The sequence below is a fragment of the Acipenser ruthenus genome, chromosome 4 (genome assembly GCF_902713425.1).
Source record: "Acipenser ruthenus chromosome 4, fAciRut3.2 maternal haplotype, whole genome shotgun sequence".
NCBI classification, from domain to species: Eukaryota; Metazoa; Chordata; class Actinopteri; order Acipenseriformes; family Acipenseridae; genus Acipenser; species Acipenser ruthenus.
This window is the reverse complement of record NC_081192.1, coordinates 85,347,444-85,370,004: the sequence shown is the minus strand read 5'-3', so window position 1 is coordinate 85,370,004 and position 22,561 is coordinate 85,347,444. Positions and strand designations below refer to the sequence as shown.

General features: G+C 37.6%; 1 protein-coding gene across 1 annotated transcript; it reads right to left on the bottom strand.

Annotated features, from left to right (window-relative positions):
- Positions 1-6,946: 6,946 nt before the first annotated feature.
- Positions 6,947-22,308, bottom strand: LOC117399411 (cyclin-dependent kinase 5-like). The gene is made up of 12 exons (XM_033998538.3): positions 22,132-22,308; positions 20,105-20,193; positions 18,889-18,956; positions 18,186-18,246; positions 17,116-17,172; positions 15,638-15,733; positions 15,246-15,320; positions 14,586-14,682; positions 14,312-14,381; positions 13,873-13,933; positions 13,310-13,390; positions 6,947-8,012 (listed from the first exon to the last, which is right to left on the bottom strand). The coding sequence occupies exons 1-12, from the start codon at positions 22,166-22,168 to the stop codon at positions 7,926-7,928; spliced, it is 879 nt and encodes a 292-aa protein (XP_033854429.1). The 5' UTR covers positions 22,169-22,308; the 3' UTR covers positions 6,947-7,925.
- Positions 22,309-22,561: the final 253 nt, after the last annotated feature.

The window sequence follows — 22,561 nt, the reverse complement described above, 5'->3', positions numbered from 1 at the left end:
GGAGCTTTAAAATAACAAAACAATAGTATAAAAAGGTTGTTGCTACTTAGCACATATCCCTGTAAATATTGTTTCTGATTAAGATTTATTTCCACAAAAAAAAATCAGTTTGATATTTTATATTGGTTGACTGAACTTCGGTTATCTCTGTATTAATTTAAATGCACTACCTGAAGCTAAATCCGGCACTCCCCAGCTCAAAACAAGAGGGAAATACAGGTTTATGTTAAATGGTCAGAAGTAGAATAATAAATGGTTTGAAGTTTGCATAGCAGTGCTGTTCTATCAAAATGTTCCAGTGTGGAGGGAGTATTGAAACTGCCCAGTGCAAGAGATTGTACAGTACTGTAGGTGAATACACCAGTTTAAAAGCTCCATCTAGGTGGCTGTCAATGGTACTGCAACTACAGCTGAAGAAACCATTGTTGAACAATTGTATTCACTCTTCCCTTGTTTACGAATCAAAATGATTTCTGTTTGTGTCGGGTATTGTGCAACTACTTAAAACAAGTTATTGGTATAACAGGAATTACTGTGATGACGAAGTTTTCACTAAAAAGTAAGAACTATAGAAAAAACAAAAAACTACTGGCTGCTGCTGTTATTTTACTATGAGCCTTCTTTATTATTCTTGCTTTCCTATAAATTGTAAAAGTGCATTTCACATGGACGTTATTGGTCACCCCCATTGGATATTGATTTTGTACTGCATGTGGTTGTTGGTGATTAATGTTATTACCAAACCTGAAAAAAAAAGTTACGGTCTGTATGTAAAATAAGAAATTATTTAATATGGCAGAAATCATACTCAAACTAAGAAGGGGTTTTTCTTGTCCTCATACAGTAAATATATGCTGTGTGGAGTACAATGTACAGAGGTGATATCATGTTAATCCCACATGCTTGTCTGTACCACTGATTTGTTTCTGAGTCTTCCTTCCCTGTGGGATAAACATTGTTATCCCACTGCGTTTCACCAGTACAGGTTATCAGCCCCTGATGCTTGCAGTAATAAAAGTCCTTTTCCACAAGAATACAGGCCTGCCCTTTACAATTCTGTCAGCCCAACATCAGTGTTATAACCCTTTCTAGTACAAAACAGCATATTTTATTTGGTGATACTTTACAATAAGTGGCTATGGATTAGGGGTGTAACTATACACACAAAATATCAATGCCATTTGACGTGTTAACTTGATGTAATGTTATTATTCAATTTAGGCAACATTGCAAAAACAATTTTTGATCTAATTTGTTGTCATTTTTTTTTAATTATTATTATTTTTTACAAATTCTTCAATGTTTTATTTTAATTGTAATCTTAATTAATACATTTTTTTTTAACCTGGTCGTTAAATACTAACCAATGAGCCCAGCCTCTGTCTGCTTGCATTGTGTAAAATACTGTTTCCCAACTGCCCTTTCCCTCCTTTCCCCTCCAACCCACTTGACTGTATGAGACAGGAGTGGGAAAGAACCTATGATAACGAGAGAGAGAGCAAGCAAACAAGAAAGGGATTCCATTGAATATTACTTTTTGTCCTTAAGATATTTTAAAAGTACAGCCTTCTGAATGTATATTTAAGGCAACTTTTTACAATTTTACTTCAGCCTATTATTAGTACGTAGTCCTATCATATCCTAGTCGATTTGTAGTCTTTTACTCCAGATGAGTGTTCATTGTATGCTGTTGTGTTCCTCTACTTACCTTCTCCCCTGTCCTGCATGATCCACTGCGTGCTTCTGATGTTTCATGTACTTCTATGTAATCCCTGCTGTGTTCAAGTACATATATACAGTATATAATTATCAGTAATGTATTTTGAAGCCTAATTAAGTAAATGACCAGTTCCTATGAGGGTAGAAATCACCAGACCGTCAGTGTTTGGCTGAATGATTTAATATAGGAAGCTAATATTCACCCTGTCACAGATGTATTAGATTGTATAATTATAGGTAGATGCACACATACTGTATATAAATATGTGCTTATATAGTCATTATGTACATATATACACACATTATAAAAGCATTAATGGAAATATCACATGTAGATAACATAATGTTGCTTACGAGGCATGAGCTGAGAGTTTCTGATGTACTTATAAACTGAGGTTTGGACTTTTAATAAAGATTGTCTTCCTAGTTTTTTTGTTTGTTTCTGCCTTCTGAAGTATGCACTTAGACTGGTGGATTTCCAAGGGACTGGGCACTTATTTAGTCGGGATCTATCTATAAATATATTAGTAAATAACTATCTGCATATTTTGTGAATGAATTAAGAACTGAAGTCAAATTTGAATAAAAAATACCACCTCTCTTAATCTTGTGCGTTCTGTCTTTTGTGAAGCTTCGGGAAGGTTCCATTCTTTTGCTGCAATAGAAGACACCTATATATAAACAAGATAAACTGAAACAGTGACTTTATTGACCTAATTCCTCAGAGGGAGTTACACTCTGATTGGGACTGGCAGGACATGAGCTGCCAGCGCTAAAGATTTAGAATGATTTAGCATTGGTATGACTCAGGCTACCATCACTATTAGATTGGTAGCTAAGCCACCCTTCCCCCGTTGAGCCAGGCTTGCTGCAAGGTGGTGGATGGGGAGGAGTAGGTTGATTGACCAAAATGACAAGAGTAAAGGGAAAAAAGGGAGTTATATAGACAGCAGTTGAGGCTCCAATTGAGAGATCAGAACCTAAATCTACTTTAGCTTCTTATGCTTTTTTGGATTTCAGAGTATCTATCCTGCACTTTTGAAAGTATTCATACAACTCCTGGACATATTATGTTAATGTTGATTGTTTAACAGTACGTAGCTTTTTGCAATTTTTAGTGATACAAAGTGTCAGATGGGACTGGCTCTTATATCAAGACACTGCTGATCTAGCCTATGCTACTTTTATCTATGGCAGACATCTAGAACCGAAGAGCAAAAAAGTAATGAAGTAATTGCAAAGAATCACTCATAATGAGTGCAAGCATGATAAACAGATAGGAGGACATTAAAAAAAAACAAGGACAATTAAAATATTTATAACAATATATAACACTGTTCACCAAACAGTTCTGGAGTGTTGGTTGATTTTTTTCAACAGTTAATGTAAAAATAAATGTAAACAGGCAACACATCAGAGATTTTCTCTTTATGGAAAATGAGTGAAAGTTGCCTGTTCAAGTAACAGCTTTGAAACATCGGGGTAATTATGTGAAATCTGTAAATCCTATCTGGTGTTGCGGGCTAGCTCTGATTCAAATGGTTGTGCCCAACCCACATGTGAGAATTTCCATGAATGTATCTGATATGTTTTCAATAAATAATCAAAAAGGACTGTTGAGGAAATTAACAGCACCTTGAATGAAGAGCATGGAAGAGTTATGAGTTTTCCAAATGGTAAAAAAATATATTAAACATTACTTGTCTCCACTTTAGAGAAAGTTTTTGTCACATGGCCCACTTTCCAAGTCAGACCATGATTCTTTCTATGTGGTTTTCATAGATGAAGTACAGTTCATATGAAATGCGTTCAGACCACTGGAACTCATTGCACTAGACACGCCCTGTGTTAAAGTCTTTAGCTATCACAATAATTCCACACATCCTACCACTTCCATACATTATATAATTCAGTTTTCAGAGAAATGTTATATATATATATATATATATATGGTACTTCACTTAGTTTAAGAAATCTGTTTGCAAGTCATGCTCTCAGTTAGTGTGTCATTAACAAATCAGATGCTAATTCTATTCTCACATGCTTTCAGCCAGTAAAATGCTTTGACCCCAAAGACACTGCAATCGAAGTGCAAAACGGTAAATACTTTGATAGTTACACATGCTTTAACATACGTGTTAAACTTTTGTTGCCAATTTAGAAAGAACTTCATTTAAAACACATATAATGTAGTACACAGCATCTCAGGAAAGTTTGATTGAATATTGCCATAGAACAGGAAAACCTCCCGCTTCAGTTTTTCATTTTTTTTTTATTCATTTCATTTTTCGATGCTTATTTTTAGCTGTTTTCGAGTTATATATAAATCGTGCTTTCGCTTTTTACATACTGTATAACATTATTGTTTTCAGTTACTTTTTGTTTTTTTCTGTCACAATCTGTATAGTAACTCGACAGTACTTGCACATTTCATGCCTTCTTTCCTTTTCTGTCTTCCACAAAGAATTCCTTATGGTCACGGACATATTCTTCCGGGTTTTGTGTTTGTGCATTTTTTATACATTGACACAATTTGCAATTTTGTTTTAAATTCCACGAGCGTATAAATACTCCCTATGGGACTGTAATATAGCTTCAAGTCTCGCGAGCGAGAACAATTTTCCGTTTCTTGTAATCTCGTTTTAAATCTCGCAACCGTGTTACAATCCTAGGAATTTAGGAATTTGCTGCCACTCAGTAGTTGGGGTTGGTTTAAAGTATTCAGAACGAATCAATACGAGATACAAGTGAGGAAGGAGGGACGTTGCCCAACTGCACTGGGAATGTTTTTTGTTGTGTAGGTATTTTATTTATTTATTTCACAGGGAAAGGGCTCAAGTGAACATGCATTGAGTAACCATTTCCAGTGTTTTTCCAGTGTTTATTGGATATGTATTTTATTTTTTGTATTGGGGCTGTTTTATCGGTTTGTATTAGTTAAAATCGAAAATCAGAAGCCCTACCTCTATATACACTGAGGATGGATTAAAATCCATCTGTTATATATATGAGGAAAAAACTAAGCGTCCATGCCCTCAGCACCGCCTGAACACAGTAATACATTTTAATCTTATCATAAAGTTCAAATACATGCACACACGATTGCCCACATGAACATTTTTAGATTTTTTTTTTTTTCACATACTAAAACAAAATCCTGGGACTTCCTTGCAATGCTGGCTCATAATATACATCTATATACAATACTAGTTACATTGTAATGAGAAGGCGATCACTATGCAGCGTTTTATGCAGTGTTGACATTTGGAATAATCATTTTTGTTTTGGGGATAAGTCACAGCTTGATTTTTTTTATAGCACGTTACTGTACCAGGGAATCCACGTGGATTGCATCAACACCTTATTTGAAATAGTAATTCCAGAATAACCACAAATAAGTGGATACCCCAGTGCTGTAAAATGCTCTAAAAAAATCAAGCGGCGGCATATCCCAAAGATGGCCCTGTATATGAAATATTTTATCAAACATCTTCATTTTGCCAAAAAGCCCCCCCCCCCCCCCCCCCCTAAAAAAAAAGGTTCAGAGGTAGAGGTATTTTTGTACTTTTCCATGGTTACCATACCTCTTTATAATGCTTTTTTACAAATAGGAGGTTGGAGGTGAGCTGGTGACAGAGATGTTTTTTTCATTTGTTTGCTTATTACTTCGCAGCAGTGATAAAAAACATGTCAATGAACTGGGTGAAACAAAATACTTGGACAATAACCCAGAGGATCATGTAATCTTTGTCAAAGTCACTTAATTTTAGGGCTGTGCCCTAAGGTTCGTTCGCTATTGTTTTAAACCTCCGAAGGTTCGTCAGACAGGTTCACGCACTGTATTGTTATTTTTTTTTTTTTCCTGTTAACAGAAGCTGTTTGACAATCTGTGAATACTATAAATCACACATTAAATGTCACTCAACATGCAAAATTCGATCTTTTGATTTGTATAATGCATATTAAATAAACAAAAGTTGTTATTAAAATCCGCTACCAAATCGTATACGTAGTAACTCTACATGGCGCCGCTACCGTGTATGAAGCAGGGTTTAGTATCCAAAGCCGTGGGCTCGTACCTCTAGTGACTGTATTGCTTCAGTAAAATATGTAGTGAATACCTAGAGTACAAGACAGTGTAAGACAAGTGCTATGGTAGAACATGTTTGAAAGATACAAAATATACGCTAACACTAATCATTTTAATTTCGAAAACTGCAGCGTCCGCCCCTCCCCACTCCAGCTCGTGTTATCCAGAGCCAAACCTTTACTTTCTTAATTCTCCATCCCAACAGCAAAGCGTTGTATAGCGTAAGCTGTATTTAAAGAAATGTCTCGAAACCCCTCTGCTGTTTGGGATTTTTTAGTTAAATGCCCAGGCGACAAATAAAAAAAGTTGAATGCAAACTGTACAAGCGACTCGTATCATGGAGGCATAACCAATCTCTGGGGTCACCTGACAAGCGTAAGTTCATATTATTAGTAGTATTATTAATATTTTTAGTAGTAGTAAAATGTAACTGATAACCTGCTTGGAACGGTGACTGTTAAATAAAGATTTGTCCGCTGCAGCTGGTGCTGCTGCAATGCAAGCTTATCGGAAGCAGACTCACCTGTAAATAAACAACGTGTATATATATGTTTATTTAAATTATATAAAAACATGATTGCTGTTCTATATAACGTATTTTTAAACTGCATATGAATGTTTTATTCCATTTATATGGATTACCTGTAAAATAATAGGTTTTCAATCAAATATAAACAAGTAGCTATGGTGACGTCACCAATAACTTATGCAAATGAGTACCACCGAAGGTTCGAACATTCGCAGGTCAAAATGTACCCTTCATTGCAGCCCTACTTAATTTACTGAAACTTCGCTCCCAACAACCGGAAACATTAGTAAATGAGAGATGATCCTTCATGAATGAATGTGAAAGAGTCTGAAGTTCACCATGTAGAATCCAACACCTTTATTTACTTAATAAAAATCAGAGTAGTGAGGAAAACTTGAAACTGCACTAAATAATTAAACCATCACATGCACACATCCTTCTAGAATATGTATAATGCTAAATAAGGCATTTGTACTACTTTTGTAAATATTCTTTTAAGTAGGAGAACATTATGTTAATAAATAACAGCAATATATTTAAATCTATCCTTTCTCATATTTCAACTAGTGCAGAAGTGTTCAGTATCAACAACAGCAGAGTTCAACCTGTGCAATAATAATAACATCTTTATTTTTATATAGCGCCTTTCATAGTGGACCACCATCACAAAGCGCTTTACAGAGGTAGGCTGTGAACTGTGCGTTATATGCAGAGTCACTTACAATAGGACAGACAGATATTCTTCACAATACCTTGAAACACACAGTCATTGCGAGTCAAGCAATACATAATAAACGCATCAGCTGCAGCTCTGGTCTGCTTTTGGCCCCTTCCTCAGTTCTGGATTTCACCGCTCATTAAAGGGGAATGCGGTTTTCATACGATGAGATGAACCAAAAAAGCCAGCACAGTACTTTCTCGCTTTAGGTATATCAAATTGCAGCCCCAGATCGACATGGCTAGAGGTTACTTAATGAAGGACATTTGTGGAAATTGAGGGTGAATGATATTTAAAGCCTGATATACACAGCAACTGGTCACGTTAATGTCAAAACATTTAACCTCATGTAACTTTACAGTAAAAAAAAAAATTCTGACTATCTGGGAATTCAAATGTCACCCAAAATCATCAGAACACTGAGAAACATTCCCCACTTATTTTCACACAGTCCCTGTGAGCATTATAATGTTATCTTATCCCTTGTCAAAAGAAAAAAAAGCAAAGTGCAAATCTGTAATGGAGTTTTGTCTGAAAGGAGGACACTGTCCAATTGTCCAAAAATTGCAGAACAGACCATATTGTTAAAAGTTCTTGTACCAGCATGTTTTTTTATAGGCATGCATGGGCCCATATGTGTATCTGCGTGACAATAAATTAAAGTCTTAAATGTGCTGGAGTCAAAAAGAAAGAAAAACAGAGGAAGAGATGTTCATCACCAAGGCTGTGTTGCTTCAGGCAGTACAAGACATTCGGAGCTCCTGGTTCCTTGCAGGTTTGCCGGTGATGGATGGGTATTAAAAACTGGAATTAAGCGCGTTCAATGCAGGAGGTCAGACTAGGTTTTGTTACTGGGGTTTGGCAATTGTTTATGGAGGACAAAAATCTGCGAAGTATGGGTGCTGCAAGGCATCCTCTGCTGAGATCCGCTGGACTGGGTTACATTTCAGTAGATTCTGAAAAACAGATAGTTGCGAACAAAAGAACATGAAGATTATGAATAAGAAGAGGAAATTTGGCCCATGCTCGTCCAGCTCCTCGCAGCTGATTGGTCCCAAAACTCAGCTACAGAGCCAACATGATTCAGTATCAATAATGTGGCTTCATAACCCATGCCACACCCTCACCACTCTGCTACCCTCTGCGCTAAGTTTGTTGCAAATTAATTTTCATTAAATTAGAGCCCTGTGAATTTTTTTTTATTTTTTATAATATTTCATTTTATTTTTCACAAATTTAGTTTTATTTCGTTTTATCCGCTAAAAAATGTTTTTTTATTTTGTTTTATTACAGATACACCTTAATAAAATAATTCAGATGTATATAAAATAAAAACAAAGTATACATCATGTTTGAACTATACTATTAGTTTATTTAGCAGACGCCTTTATCCAAGGCGACTTACAGAGACTAGGGTGTGTGAACTATGCATCAGCTGCAGAGTCACTTACAATTACGTCTCACCCGAAAGACGGAGCACAAGGAGGTTAAGTGACTTGCTCAGGGTCACACAATGAGTCAGTGGCTGAAGTGGGATTTGAACTGGGAACCTCCTGGTTACAAGCCCTTTACTTTAACCACTGGACCACACAGCCTCCTATATACACATTCTGTATTAAACATTATGTTTTGTTTTTTTGACAAACAGACCTAGCAAAAATGTTTTATTTAAATCACCATAATTTCTCATTAGCTGCAGTAACTGTAACGTACGTGAAGTACCCCACTCTTTAATCTACTGCCTATTTACAGTAATACTGCCCATGACCTCTATAAAAATACAGTAAGATAAAATACTGTGGTATTTATTTAGTCAGAGAACAGAACAAAGAAAACTCTGAGGTAAGCAGTAGCAGTAACACTTTATTCAAAAGCCATCTGAGAAAATTACCACAGGGTCTGGTTAAAATCTCACTGTGACAAGGATGACCGAGGTTTGAGACAGACAGTATAAAGTTCAAAATAAAGCTTTTTAATAAACAAAAATACAAAATAAATAGGCACAAGGGCCAAACAAAAAGGTTTCAAAAACAATCAACACAAAACAAAACTTACAACAAAAATACGGCTTCCAGGCTGGGCATTGCCTTCACTGGTTTTAAAACTTAACAAAACAGCACACACAGAAAACCGCTTCTTCTCCTTCCAGAACTCTCTCCTCTAACTGGGAGGCTGAGGCCTCCTTTTATGCCAGGTGGCTAAGTCCATAATTGAATAATTAATTGACTGATTGCTCCCACCTGAAGCAATCAATCTGGGCAGGGAGGAGAATTTAACTCCTTCCCTGCCAGTATTTCTAAGGGCAGAGCCCTGCTCTGCCACACACTTCCCTCCACGTACAAAGTACGGAGGCCGCAATCGGCCAAACTCAAACTCTGCTGGCGGAGGCGGGAACAGCAACTCGTCTCCCTCTGGTGGTGGAGGCGGGAACAGCGACGCTGGTCCTCCCGGCGGCGCTGGACCCCCTGGCCCCTCTGGCGACGCTGGACCCTCTGGACCCTCTGGCGGTGGGGACAGGCAGGCAACCCCAGGCGATGCGGACAGGCAGGCAATCCCAGGCGATGGAGGGAGAGACAGCTCCGGCTGTTCCCCCTCTGCTGGCGGTGGAGGGAGAGACAGCTCCGGCTGTTCCCCCTCTGCTGGCGGTGGAGGGAGAGACAGCTCCGGCTGTTCCCCCTCTGCTGGCGGTGGAGGTGGGAACAGCCTGTATTCTTCCCCTGCGGGTCCCTTCAGCCCTGGGCCTGTGGGCTTCCCCTTCTCGGGCCGTGGACGCACCGACTCCTCCCGCTCGGGCCGTGGACGCACCGACTCCTCCCGCTCGGGCTCCTCCCTCTCGGGCTGTGGACGTTCGGGCTCCTCCCGCTCTGGGCGACGGCAGCGGCCCCCATTCTGGCTCTCGGGACGACGGCTCCTCCCCTTCTGGCTCTCGGGACGGCGGCTCCCCCCCTTCTGGCTCTCGGGACGGCGGCTCCTCCCCTTCTGGCTCTCGGGACGGCGGCTCCTCCCCTTCTGGCTCTCGGGACGGCGGCTCCTCCCCTTCTGGCTCTCGGGACGACGGCTCTTCCCCTTCTGGCTCTCGGGACGGCGGCTCCTCCCTCTCTGGCTCTCGGGACGATGGCTCCTCCTTCTTTGTTTGAATGACTGGGGCCTCTCCCATATCTACCGCCAGGTAGTTAACGACCATCAGGGCAAGCTCTGCGAAGGACGCCGGGTGATGCTGTTCCTCCCACTTTTCCCACCTCCCCCCCATCTCGACGCCACAGCGTGTTGATAACTATGGGGAGGTCGTGGAAGAGGTCCGCCTCAGGGTGCATCAACCAGTCCCATATTTTCTGGTATGGTGGTGAAGGCGGTGATGTTGGAAGTGGTGGGGTGGCTGCCGAGGACAGGGTTTGCAGCTGCTCCTGGTCCAGATTGTGGGGGCATCCTGCCCAGTTGTGGCCATCCACCTCACAGCGCCCACACCAGTCAGCTGGTGGCCCATCTGGACAGGACCTCCACCGATGATCCACCTTCCCGCACCAAGAGCACCAGGGAAAAAGGCTGGCTGGGTCCTCCAGCTGGGGTGGCTATTGTTGCAGCAGCTTACATTTCTTCAGCTGCTGCATCTCCTGCCTTTGCCGCTGTCTGCTCTTCCCCATTTTTTTTTTAAAAAAAACTCCCAAAATTCAAAAAACAAAACAAAAGAAAATACTGCCCACTTCTGAGCACCAACTGTGACAAGGATGACCGAGGTTTGAGACTCAGAGACAGTATAAAGTTCAAAATAAAGCTTTTTAATAAACAAAAATACAAAATAAATAGGCACAAGGACCAAACAAAAAGGTTTCAAAAACAATCAACACAAAACAAAACTTACAACAAAAATACGGCTTCCAGGCTGGGCATTGCCTTCACTGGTTTTAAAACTTTAACAAAACAGCACACACAGAAAACCGCTTCTTCTCCTTCCAGAACTCTCTCCTCTAACTGGGAGGCTGAGGCCTCCTTTTATGCCAGGTGGCTAAGTCCATAATTGAATAATTAATTGACTGATTGCTCCCACCTGAAGCAATCAATCTGGGCAGGGAGGAGAATTTAACTCCTTCCCTGCCAGTATTTCTAAGGGCAGAGCCCTGCTCTGCCACACTCTCCTATAACTATAGGCAGGTCTCCCAACTCCAAAATACATTTCCCTACATTTGGATTGCCACATGTAATGACTTTGCAAAAAGTATTGAAACTCCATGTTTCTTAGACTCGTGTGTTCTGATAGGAGGTCCCCAACCACAGCTGTCTGAGCCTGTGTCCATCTTGTTTTAACAAATGTGTTTCTTATAAAAATATAAATTTCTGCTTTTTTATGTTTAAGGTAGGTTAGTAGTTTTTTCCTTTTAACATGTATTAAAGGCCGTTAACATTCCATGTTTCTGTTTTCATATTATCTAACATTTGTTAAGCAGGTATTCCATCTTCAATGTAATAGGTTGTATCTGGGAAGTTCCCCACGTTGGTATCTCTCAGACTCATTGCTCTTGCATAAAGTATTAGACCTTGTTTGTGTTTCCAATTCAAAATGATATGCTGTCACATCTATATAAAATGTATACCATTATTCTCCAACCATTCCAAACATTGCTCTTCACCTAGCCCATATACCACTTGAGTGTTATTCAAAAGTACACTCAAACATAACATGACAAAAGAACAAAAACAAAGTGTGTGCTTTGATTCTGTCAGAGAGGATTCCAGCTCCTGACCCCATCCCAAGTCTATTTTAAGTAAGCAATCAATCATAAAAAAAAAAACAAAACACAACAACAATAAACTTTCAACTCCAACAATTCCTGTCCTACTGCCAATTTGGGTAACATTATTATTGTTGTTATTATGTTTTCTCCAGGTAGCTATACTTCTATGGTTCTGTCCTGCAACTACATGCTTTCTTATTGGCATAGAGCAGAAATAGCCTTTCAACATTTCAACAACATTTCACATTTTAACTTCAACTTAATGTGACTAGGTTTCCAAAAAGACATTGAGTATTTACTGAACTTATAATATAAAACAAAATAGTTATTTAAGCCATTTTACACAGAGAAACAGTCCATTTCACTTCTCTTTTAAACAGTCAATGTTATCTTATTTGTGACGTTTCTCTTTTTTATTTTTTGAGTACTCCAAAGGGAGCATTCACGTGTTTCTGCCACGTGCAGTAGCAGTGCCATCTCCAGCGTCTCCGAGATGCCCCATTCTTTACATATACTTTGGATTCCTCTGCATCTGCGAGTCGTACGCAGTCTCTTTTTCTATTGTGATCTTTAAATATGCTACTCTGTTCCCAGCAATATTAAAGTTTCTGTCTTTGCAAAGCCTCTGTGCTTCATCAGACTTTCTCCTTTTCTCTGCCAGCTCCCACGATAGATCCTGAAAGATCATGATCTTGTGTCCTCGCCTCTGTAAGTTCCCCTTTTCCCTGGACATCCGCATTGTTTTGTCTATTAGGAAATCTCAGAAATCGTGCAATCAGAGGCCATGGTCTTTGTCCTGCTTGTGGTCTAGATGTAACTGAGCGATGTGCTCTCTCTATTACCATATCAGTTTCCCCCTGCATGTCAAATGTCCTTTAACATTTTCACTTTGAAGGCCGATGTGTTCTTCTTTCCCTCCTCTGCGCTCTCGGGTACACCGATAATCCTCATATTTTGACATGCTGTTTCTCCATCTTTGTGACCGTATTTTCTATGGCCTCCATTTTGTCTTCGATACTTGATATGCAGTCCTCCGCCGTTACCATTCTTGAACACAGGTCAGAAATTTTATTTTATACAGTTTCTACGCTAGTTTTTATGACAGTGACGTCTTCAGCCACATGATGGCCTGCAACGAAGCCTGTGCCGCCTTTAATTCTTTGACTGAGTCTGTCTCCGCTCTGCTTTCTGTCAAGATGTCGGACATGTTTTCCCTTTCCTCCTCTGTTGTCGTTGGAGAAGGAGTAGAATATTTAATCCTTTTTGGACTCGGCGTGCTGGTTGGGGTTTTCTTCATTTACTAAACGACTTAACTATGTTGGGTTTGAAAGTTTTATGCTGTAAATGCTCAGATTATACTGAATTGTTCGTGGGTTACAGCTTTCCCCACTCATGTCTGCTCACTCTGACATCATCACATGACTGCTTCAGCGCTGTATGATTTAAATTCTACAGGATGGTCCATACATATTCAAGGATATATTTAATTTATTTATTAGTTTATTTATTTTAATGACACCAACCTGTAGCAGATCCCGTCCTGTCGCACTCAGTTTCGGAACAACATTCACCAGTGAGGTTGTTGCTGGATACATGGGGTAGGGCTGCAAAAAGCGCACTTGGTGATTATAAACCCTTCATCAACAAGGCAACACCCAGCTACTGTATGGACAGTTGCAAGCAATTACAAAAGTAGACATAACCCTTTATAAAAACAGGAGGCAATCAACATGAATAAGATTAACCATTGCCTTCCTGAAAATCATGATTGCATTTATCTATCTGTCTTCAAGGTTTCCCAATCCATTTATTATATAAATATAAATATAAATTTAATTTCTTTAGACTAATGCTCAGAGACCTTGAGACCACCACTCCTTTCACTTTTAACATGACCCAACAACCACAAGCCAAGTCTCCACCTATTCCATCTATTTTGTATTGCACTGTATCTTGATGTGTTAGAATTACTGCACTCTTATGATCATTAGAATAGTGTCCTACCTAAATAACTATCAATCAACTGGGTGAAACAAAAACTTGGACAAACACAGAGGATCATACAATGCCCAGAGCCACTGTTTACCTTGTAATCTGGAAGTTTGGTCATGGTGGGCCACTGCTCCTCAGTTGGTGTCCCCAACAATGTAGCAGCATTAAAGAAAAAGTAATGAGTCTGTCATTAACGCTTTTTTTTTCTGGCTGAATTTTATGTAAAAAGCAACTAAGAGTACTGTACATAGCGACTAAACCCATACTGGAATAATTTACATTATTCATGGGAGGTGTCAGATGATGGGAATATGCAAATATCCAGCATTGTCCACCCTTTTACAGTGCCAATATGGTGTGTGATTATAACAGGTACAAATACAGGCCTGCATACTGGAAACTACATCTCTGAATTACCCTTAACTGTTTGGTGCTGTGTCTATGGCTGCCATGTACTTTTAGTATATGTGGTGTGCTGGCAAAAAGTCATTGCTTATTTATTATAACTGCACTTCATTGTTTTTAAAGGATATCTGAAAATCCTCTTCAGCTGATCGTCCACATCATTTCCTGGAAACAACGGCCTTCCAGCATTAGCTAACTCTGAAAACACAAAGAGGAGAAAAATACAGAACCATTAACATCTTTGCTAAATGTTGAAATATCAGTCTGCCTGTGTATCCTACAAGACATTGAAAAAGGATTGCGTACATCCTTGAGTAACTCAAATATACAATTGTTTCATGAACAGGGATTGTGATTATTTCTCAAACTGCATTTATACCTGGTTCACATAGTGTAGATTACCTGCAAATATACACCCCGCTGACCACATATCAATCGAGGTGGAATACAGTTTAGCACCAAACAGCACATCTGGAGGCCTGTACCATAATGTGACAACCTAGAAAAGTAGCAACCACAGATTACAATCATACATGTTGGGTTTATAGAAATTTAGATCCATACAGTATATAAAACACCATCATAAATACAGCACATAACATTGAGACTTAACGTTAAATTAGTATGCTTCTTTTTATTACTACTATATTACATCCAGTGGTATAAATTGAAAGCACAGGCTTAATTTCAAAGCAATAACAAAATTAACAAAGCCATTTCCCACACAGGCACCTTATCCTTTTTCACAATGTAACTTTTGACCCTTTATTAAAAACTTTGGCTGTCCCTATAGATCAGGAAAGCAGAACAAACCATCATGTCAGATTTTCACAATCCGAGAATAATCCCTCAGACCTCTTTCTATTATATTGCAACGGGTACTCAGTCGTTATTTCCCTTTTTTTCTGTATATATGCGCTGCTATGGGGACATGAACATCATTTAAGGAGGATATACATAAAAATGAGAGTGCTTTAACTTTTTGTTTTAAAAATGCACTACAAACCAGGCGCTGAGGATAGCAACTGTTTGTAAGGGAAAAGGGGGTTGAAAGGCACATACCTCAGCTGAGTAACATCGGACAGGTATTCCAAACGCACGAGCCAATCCAAAATCAGCTAGTTTGAGCTCGCCATTCTGAAAAGACACAAATCAATGATCAGTTTGATAAAACAAACACAGTTAAAATTAGTTAGAGCTGTATATGTTTTTATAACATACTGTAGAATAAAAGTCAATGAAAAGCAATGGTCATCGACCAAATTAACCCCATCCCTGCCAAACTTCCAACACACACTATTTACAAAAGCAGGACTATGCATCCATTTATTTTCCTTTATTATTCTATATTGTAAATTATCTCATTGTATTTCTTCTAAAACTAAATTGTAAGTAATTTGTGTTATATATGTGTGTGTGTGTGTGTCTCACACATATCCCATTGATCATCTTACCCTGTTAATAAGAAGATTCTGAGGCTTGAGGTCTCTATGCAGCACATTCCGGCTATGACAAAAAGCCAAACCTTTTAGCAACTGGTACATGAAGGACTAAAGGAAATACAGAAATGTTATTTTAAGTATTTTGTCTGCAATCTCTATTGCAAGAATCTTTCAACCTATACTTTCAACTTATACAGACTCTTTCAACCTATTTCAACCTATTCAAGAATCTTTCAACCTATACTAGAATGTATTCATAACATTTGTTCACATCATAAGACCAGAATATCGCTTGTCACAACAACCTGGTACAACTGATAAGCTTACTACAAGATACTCCAGAAGTAATCATTTATAACAGTAATAAGTACTTCAAGTAAAATAAATAAAAAATAAAATAAAAACACACAACGTGAAACAATTTGTTTAATTTGTGGACTCTCTGTGTAACTCTCTGTGTAACTCTTCCAGATGTAGTAAGGGCCAAATTCACCTACTCACCTAAATTTACTGTACAGGCCCATGAAGAAAATGCATGGTACTTTATTATAAACTGGATATTTGTTTTTCGGTTTCTATTAGTTTAATTTTTCAGTGCTTATTTTTTTTAGCTATTTTTTAGCTAGTTTTATGTAATCTTTTTTTTTTCCCCCGGGGCTTTCGCTTTTTATATACTGTATGAAATTACTGATTTCTGTTACTTTCGTTTTTTTCTGTCACAATATTTATAGTAACTCGACAGTACTTTCACACTTCAATTGTACCTTCTTTCCTTTACTGTCTTCCACAACAAAATCCTTATGGTCACGGGCATATTCTTCTGGGGTTTTTGGTGTGTTTAGGCATTTTGTTTACTTTTGCCACAACTTGCAATTCTGTTTTAAATTCCACGAGCGTGTAAATATTCCCCATCAAACTGCAAAATAGCTTCAAATCTCGCGAGCAAGAACAATTCTCAGTTTCTTGTAATCTCGTTTTAATGTATAGGAATTTGCTGCCACTCATTAGTTAGCGTGGGTTTAAAGTATTCAGAACAAATCAATGCGAGATACAAGTCAGGAAGGAGGGACATTGCCCAACTGCACTGGGAAATCATTATTTTTTTGTACAGTAGGTTATTTTATAAAAATGTTTTCACAGGGAAAGGGGTCAAGTCAACGTGAATTGAGTAATCATTTCCAGTGTTTATTGGATATTCATCGTTTTCATTTTCGTTACAACCAAAAATCAGAAGACCAAATCGTAACGTCCCATACTGCATTATAAATAACATAAAAGGCCATGTGTAACCTTAACAGATAGGCTAACTAGTAGTAAATCATGCATAAACACACTTCAACAAGAAGTGACATACAATCCCTTAACTTCAGCACACCAATATAAAAACATGATAACATGGAAACCACTTTACGCCATCTTGTGGCCATGTCTGCACATTCAAACAAATAATCTGGTGAAAACATTTCCCATCAAGACATTTCCAAACTCACCTTTACTATTTCAGGGTCTAGGTCACCATTGCAGCTATCAAAATATTTCTTCAAATCCTGTAAAAAGTGGAGACAATTGCAGCTGCGATAAACAGAGTACATTCAAATCACCTTTATATCAAAATTAACACTGGTGGAAATGTTATATATACTGTAACACAGCCTCCAGGCTAATGTTCGTTTGCCCCTTTAAAATCAGCATACCCAGACACAGAACAATATTTTTTTAAAGCACTTACGTTCACTTTTATTCTTTACAGAAATAGAAATAAACAAACAAAAACCTAACTCCAACATGGAGTGCCAAACTAAACTTTTCTTTAAATCCCTAAACTATAAAACCGTATAGTTATAGAGATTCAGTATATATAGAATCTCCAACGCCCACTTAACAATGGTCATATTTACCAGCCCTCCTCCCACCCCATGGGATGAGAAATCACGAGTGGCGGGAATAGTGGAGGTGGTCCTCAGTATGCATGTACATACAGGCTATAACACTTAACATTTTTCCCATCTTATAAAAATGGTGATATAAACAATATTTATAATATCTACATTTTTTTTCCTTAATTAAACTATTTGTTGCCACTCTTATTCTATACTATTATATACTGCTGATATGTGCAGCCAAAACATGGTTCTACTTAAAATGGTGGGTAAACAGGTTTTTTTTACATGGAAACATGCCCCACAGCCGTACCTTATGTTCATGAGACTTCAGCAGTGATGATCTTGTTTGTGACGTAACCTGTCGCAACTTTGTACTATAACTAAAGGTTGTGTACAGCAATTCTTTATTAACAACAGAGATCTGATGGAAGTAGCCCTGGCAAGCTTCTTTGTCCAAATAGGAAAAAAATAAGCATACAGTATGAAGGGTTTAGAGACCTCTTCATTCATTTTTTTTTTAATGCGACACCATTTATTCAATGTTTCAAATTATTGCCATTTGACTTGCCAAGATAACTAGGGTTAAGATATGCCAGATGCACAGACGTGCTATGAAGACCAGCAGCATCCACCTAGTGTATACATTTCAAATGTGAAAAATCTTGTATGGGGCTTACCTGATCACAGTATTCAAACACTAAGGTTAACTTCTTTTCACTGTGGAGTACATCATGCAATCTAGATAGGAAAAATAGATAGGTAGGTTTGAGTCACTATAAAAACAGAAACATAGTTTGATCATACCAAAGGCAGCTTCTTTTAGGTACAAACATCTCTGTTTAATTTATTACTAGCGGTTTAGAAAATCTATAAACTATAGACAAACACTGAGCTGCTGACAAGTCTGAGTGATAGTACATCTGCAGTGCAGAATTGTTTAAAGTAAAAGGAGACAGTTGTGTGTGCAAAATATTTAAACATGATAAATGGTTTAGTCTGGTAATTCTTATGTTACTTAGCATGAGTTGACCATGACTAATGCTGTTCAGGTATATTGCAAGTACTTTTCACTTTTACAAAAAAGTCACAAATGGAGATCAGGGGTCACAAATGGAGATTAGATAAAGGGGCATTCAGAACAGAAAATAGGAGACACTTTTTTACACAGCTGACATCCTGTTGAAGCTGACACCCTGGGATCCTTCAAGAAGCTGCTTGATGAGATTCTGGGATCAATGAGCTACTAACAACCAAAGATGGGCAAGATGGGCTGAATGGCCTCCTCTCATTTGTAAACTTTCTTATGTTATATCTTTGAATACAACAAATTAACTGAACAAACAAATAAATAAATACATCCAGGAATAAATAAACACCTACCTAACTATATTTTTATGTTTTAGTTCTTTCAAAAGACAGATTTCTCGCAGTGCAGAGCTTGGTACTCCCTAGGAAACAAGAAAGATGAATTTCTTGATTACCTCTCTTTCAGAGAATTGAATGCACACTGTACCAGACTAAATGATTGTTTAGGTTCAATAAACTGCATTGTGTGATTCCTGAAAGAATATCAGACAACCTGTTTCATTGAACAATTCCTAAAATGCATAAATTATGTAAGGCTCCGGCATAATACTATAATCTCACGTGCTGTAATTGTGTTCATTTCATTTTTCCTTTTGCTCATACATTGAACTTCACATGATATGACCTTTGATCTAGGATTTTTACCCTCAATTAAAATATATTTTGAAAACAGTTTCATACAGGGAAGGCTGAAAGGACAACAAAATCAAAAACTTGGTAAATAAGGTAAAATTAAATGTCAATGGACAGCACTTTCCAATGCATCCAGCCAACAACATTGTGCAAAACATTGGTCAGGGCTCGGCTACCCTGTTTCATCCTGGTATTGTATTATTTAAGTACTATTTAAGTAGAGATGATCCAAATCAAACACCATAATCCTTTAATGCAAATTCCACTTTCAATATGGACATCCTTTTTCTTGCAACACACTCATCTGGGCAGTATGTTCCTCCTCATAATTATGCAATCACATGTGAAAGTGTGTGTTAGGATAAGAGATGCATCTCCACCCATACATTTCTCAAATTATGAGGTACAACTAAACTGCCCTGGTGAGGCAAAATGTTCCTATGTACAGTAGGTATCTACAGTATGTATCTAAGTATTTAGGTAAGCGTGAGAGTACCCATTGAGACATTAGCAGACAAACTACCTAATACAACAAATATTCAGTACAGCTTATGGTGAAGCAATTAAAATAATCCACAATTTTTGTGCAAAACCATTTATCCGATAATGCCTCCATTACAAACATTTGTCAACTTCAGTTTCATTTTTATCATATACGGTACCTCATAAATCATTTACATTTATGAATGAACTAAAATTATAAAGTAACGGTTGGTGTGTAAACCACTTATCCAACAAGTAAATCTTTAGACAGGTTTGTGTAGATTGCTCGGTTTACCCTGTTTCATTGAATTCAGAATATCATATTAGCTATACTGGTCTAGTCTAGACCACTAAAGAACCATACCGTACTCTACGTAAAAACAGTAGCTGATACCTCATCATCATCGTCTAGACGAACTCTTTTGAGGGCTACAATTTCATGGGTCTCTCTGTTTTTGGCTTTGAAGACTGTTCCGTAGGTACCTGTGAACAGAGAGACAAACAGCTGGTTAACTAAAGGCTAGACAATCAGAAATATATTATTATACATAAAAAAAAAGAAAGATTTACACCAAGGCGCCAGCAGCATATCCTCCTAATTTAACCTTGTGGAAATATGGAGAACCATATGATTTTTGTTATTCAAAATGAAGGCTTAATTATTTATTATGAATGTTTAAATGTTTAACTTATTAATATTTGTTACAGTAAGGTGGAAACAATTATTCAAGAACACATCTCAGCATGATAACATTGGTAGAGCTTTAGATACCAGCATACTCCAGCCCCTTAACTTGAGCATACAGTAGTGTCGTGGGGAGGCCCGTTGAGAGAAATTTGGGTCCCTGGTACATGATTTATGTTGGCTGGGGGCCACTACCACATCACACCCCCTCCACCCCCGTCACCATCGCCCAATGGTTATATTAAATGATTATATTGATTATATTACAATAACATCACAATTCAAATAAAAAAGTGAAACGTGTAGGAGTCATTTTAAATGGGTAATGTTTTGTTAACATATCAAAATATGATTAAATGCTTATGTTAAAGTTAATTGATTTGTAATAAGTGCAACACTATAAATATTTTTGCTAATATGTATTTGGAGGTTACAGAGACACAAGAGTTCAATTGTTACTTTTTTTCCCTCCTCGATTTGTTAGACATTACAAAGTTTATGCATATTGAACTGAAGTCTACATATATTTATCATTATTTATTCTAAGATTTAAAAAATATATATTATAAAACAAGTCAAATATGAAATGTTGACCCGTTTGACATCTTTCCGTTTACTTAATACTCATTTATGTATTATAATTTATATTTATATATATATATATATATATATATATATATATATATATATATATATATATATATATATATAAACAGAGCACTGGAAACCTATACAAAATATTGCAGTACAGAACAATTTGACAGTCTCATACCTACATACTATATGTTACTGGTCTGTACATACAGTGGATGTCTCATTCTTATGATTGCCATTAAAAATATATATTTAAAATATTTAAAATGAAGGCATGAAAGCAAGGTTTTAATAAAATAAATAAATAAATAACAAGCCCAAGATTGTTATGTTGTTTGGTTTATAATAGTAATTTAGTAAAAAGCAGTTTGTTTGAGTCGTCATCTTCGCCTAAGCTTTGACACATACAGACAACAACATGGTATAGATAGCCTACAACAATTCGAACAGAAATTAAGGTACATAACATAAGCATAGCCGTGCACAGATCATGTGGATCAAATAAACAGACCACATTTATCCTGAACTGTACCCTTTACAATCGACGAAAAGGTACCTGTTGTCAATACAGCTAACCTAACCCAACCTTTGTTTTCAGAGATCACAGGGGCATACTGATTTAATAATGCATGACGATCATGCACAAATAAATAACACATGGAAGATTTAAGCTATTTTAAATGATAGTTTTAACTCGAGGAAATTCAGATTTCGTTTTTGCTTAAAAGCACACACATCATAAACTGCACGCTCATGCAAAGAGTAAAATATAGGCGAATTCAAATCGAATCGCTGATCACATAAATAAATACCAAAATGAAGTGCTAACACTTCATGCAAGTGAACGATAAAGAAGAGCCACAATTAAACCCATTCAGTGGCGTCGTGGTATTTATTAACATCAGTATTGCCACACAATATAAAACCCCGTTAATTCATTCACATAAATAAATAAGCTTCGTAGCACCATCTCCGCCCAATAGAGTTTTCCAAGCCAGAACCCGCAGTAACTCGAGAACCGAGGCTACATGGGAAGAGTAGGCCGCGGCAGTATAAAGTCAGTGAATGAAATGCATTCCATGTTGTGATACAGCTAGAACAAACATAAAAAGGTAATCAGTCAAATAACTTATTGCATTTACCTTCACCGATCTTCTCCAGTTTCTCATATTTCTGCATTTTTTTTTATTGAAAATAATATATTACGGTTTTTTTCTCTGGATTAATTTTAAGGGAGGTTCTCCAACAAATTCTGAACACCACTGTATCACAGATTGAGACATCTAGTGGCAGAAAAATGAACTGCAGTTTGTCGCCACCCTCGGGTAAATCTCAGTTCATATTTATAAATCGCTACATAGTGTATGAATGATGTGGTGGGAATATAGGCAGATGCTACTACCAATAGGATTTTACTGGCACTAAGGTATCCAATTTTGCTGCTGCCAGAAGCTGCAAAAATCACACTATTAATTGAACTACCCATTTATATTTCTATAAACAAGTCTAATAAATATAAATATGTATCTTTCTTCTGTCCTGGTGTTAATATTGGCAGCAGTGTATTTGGAG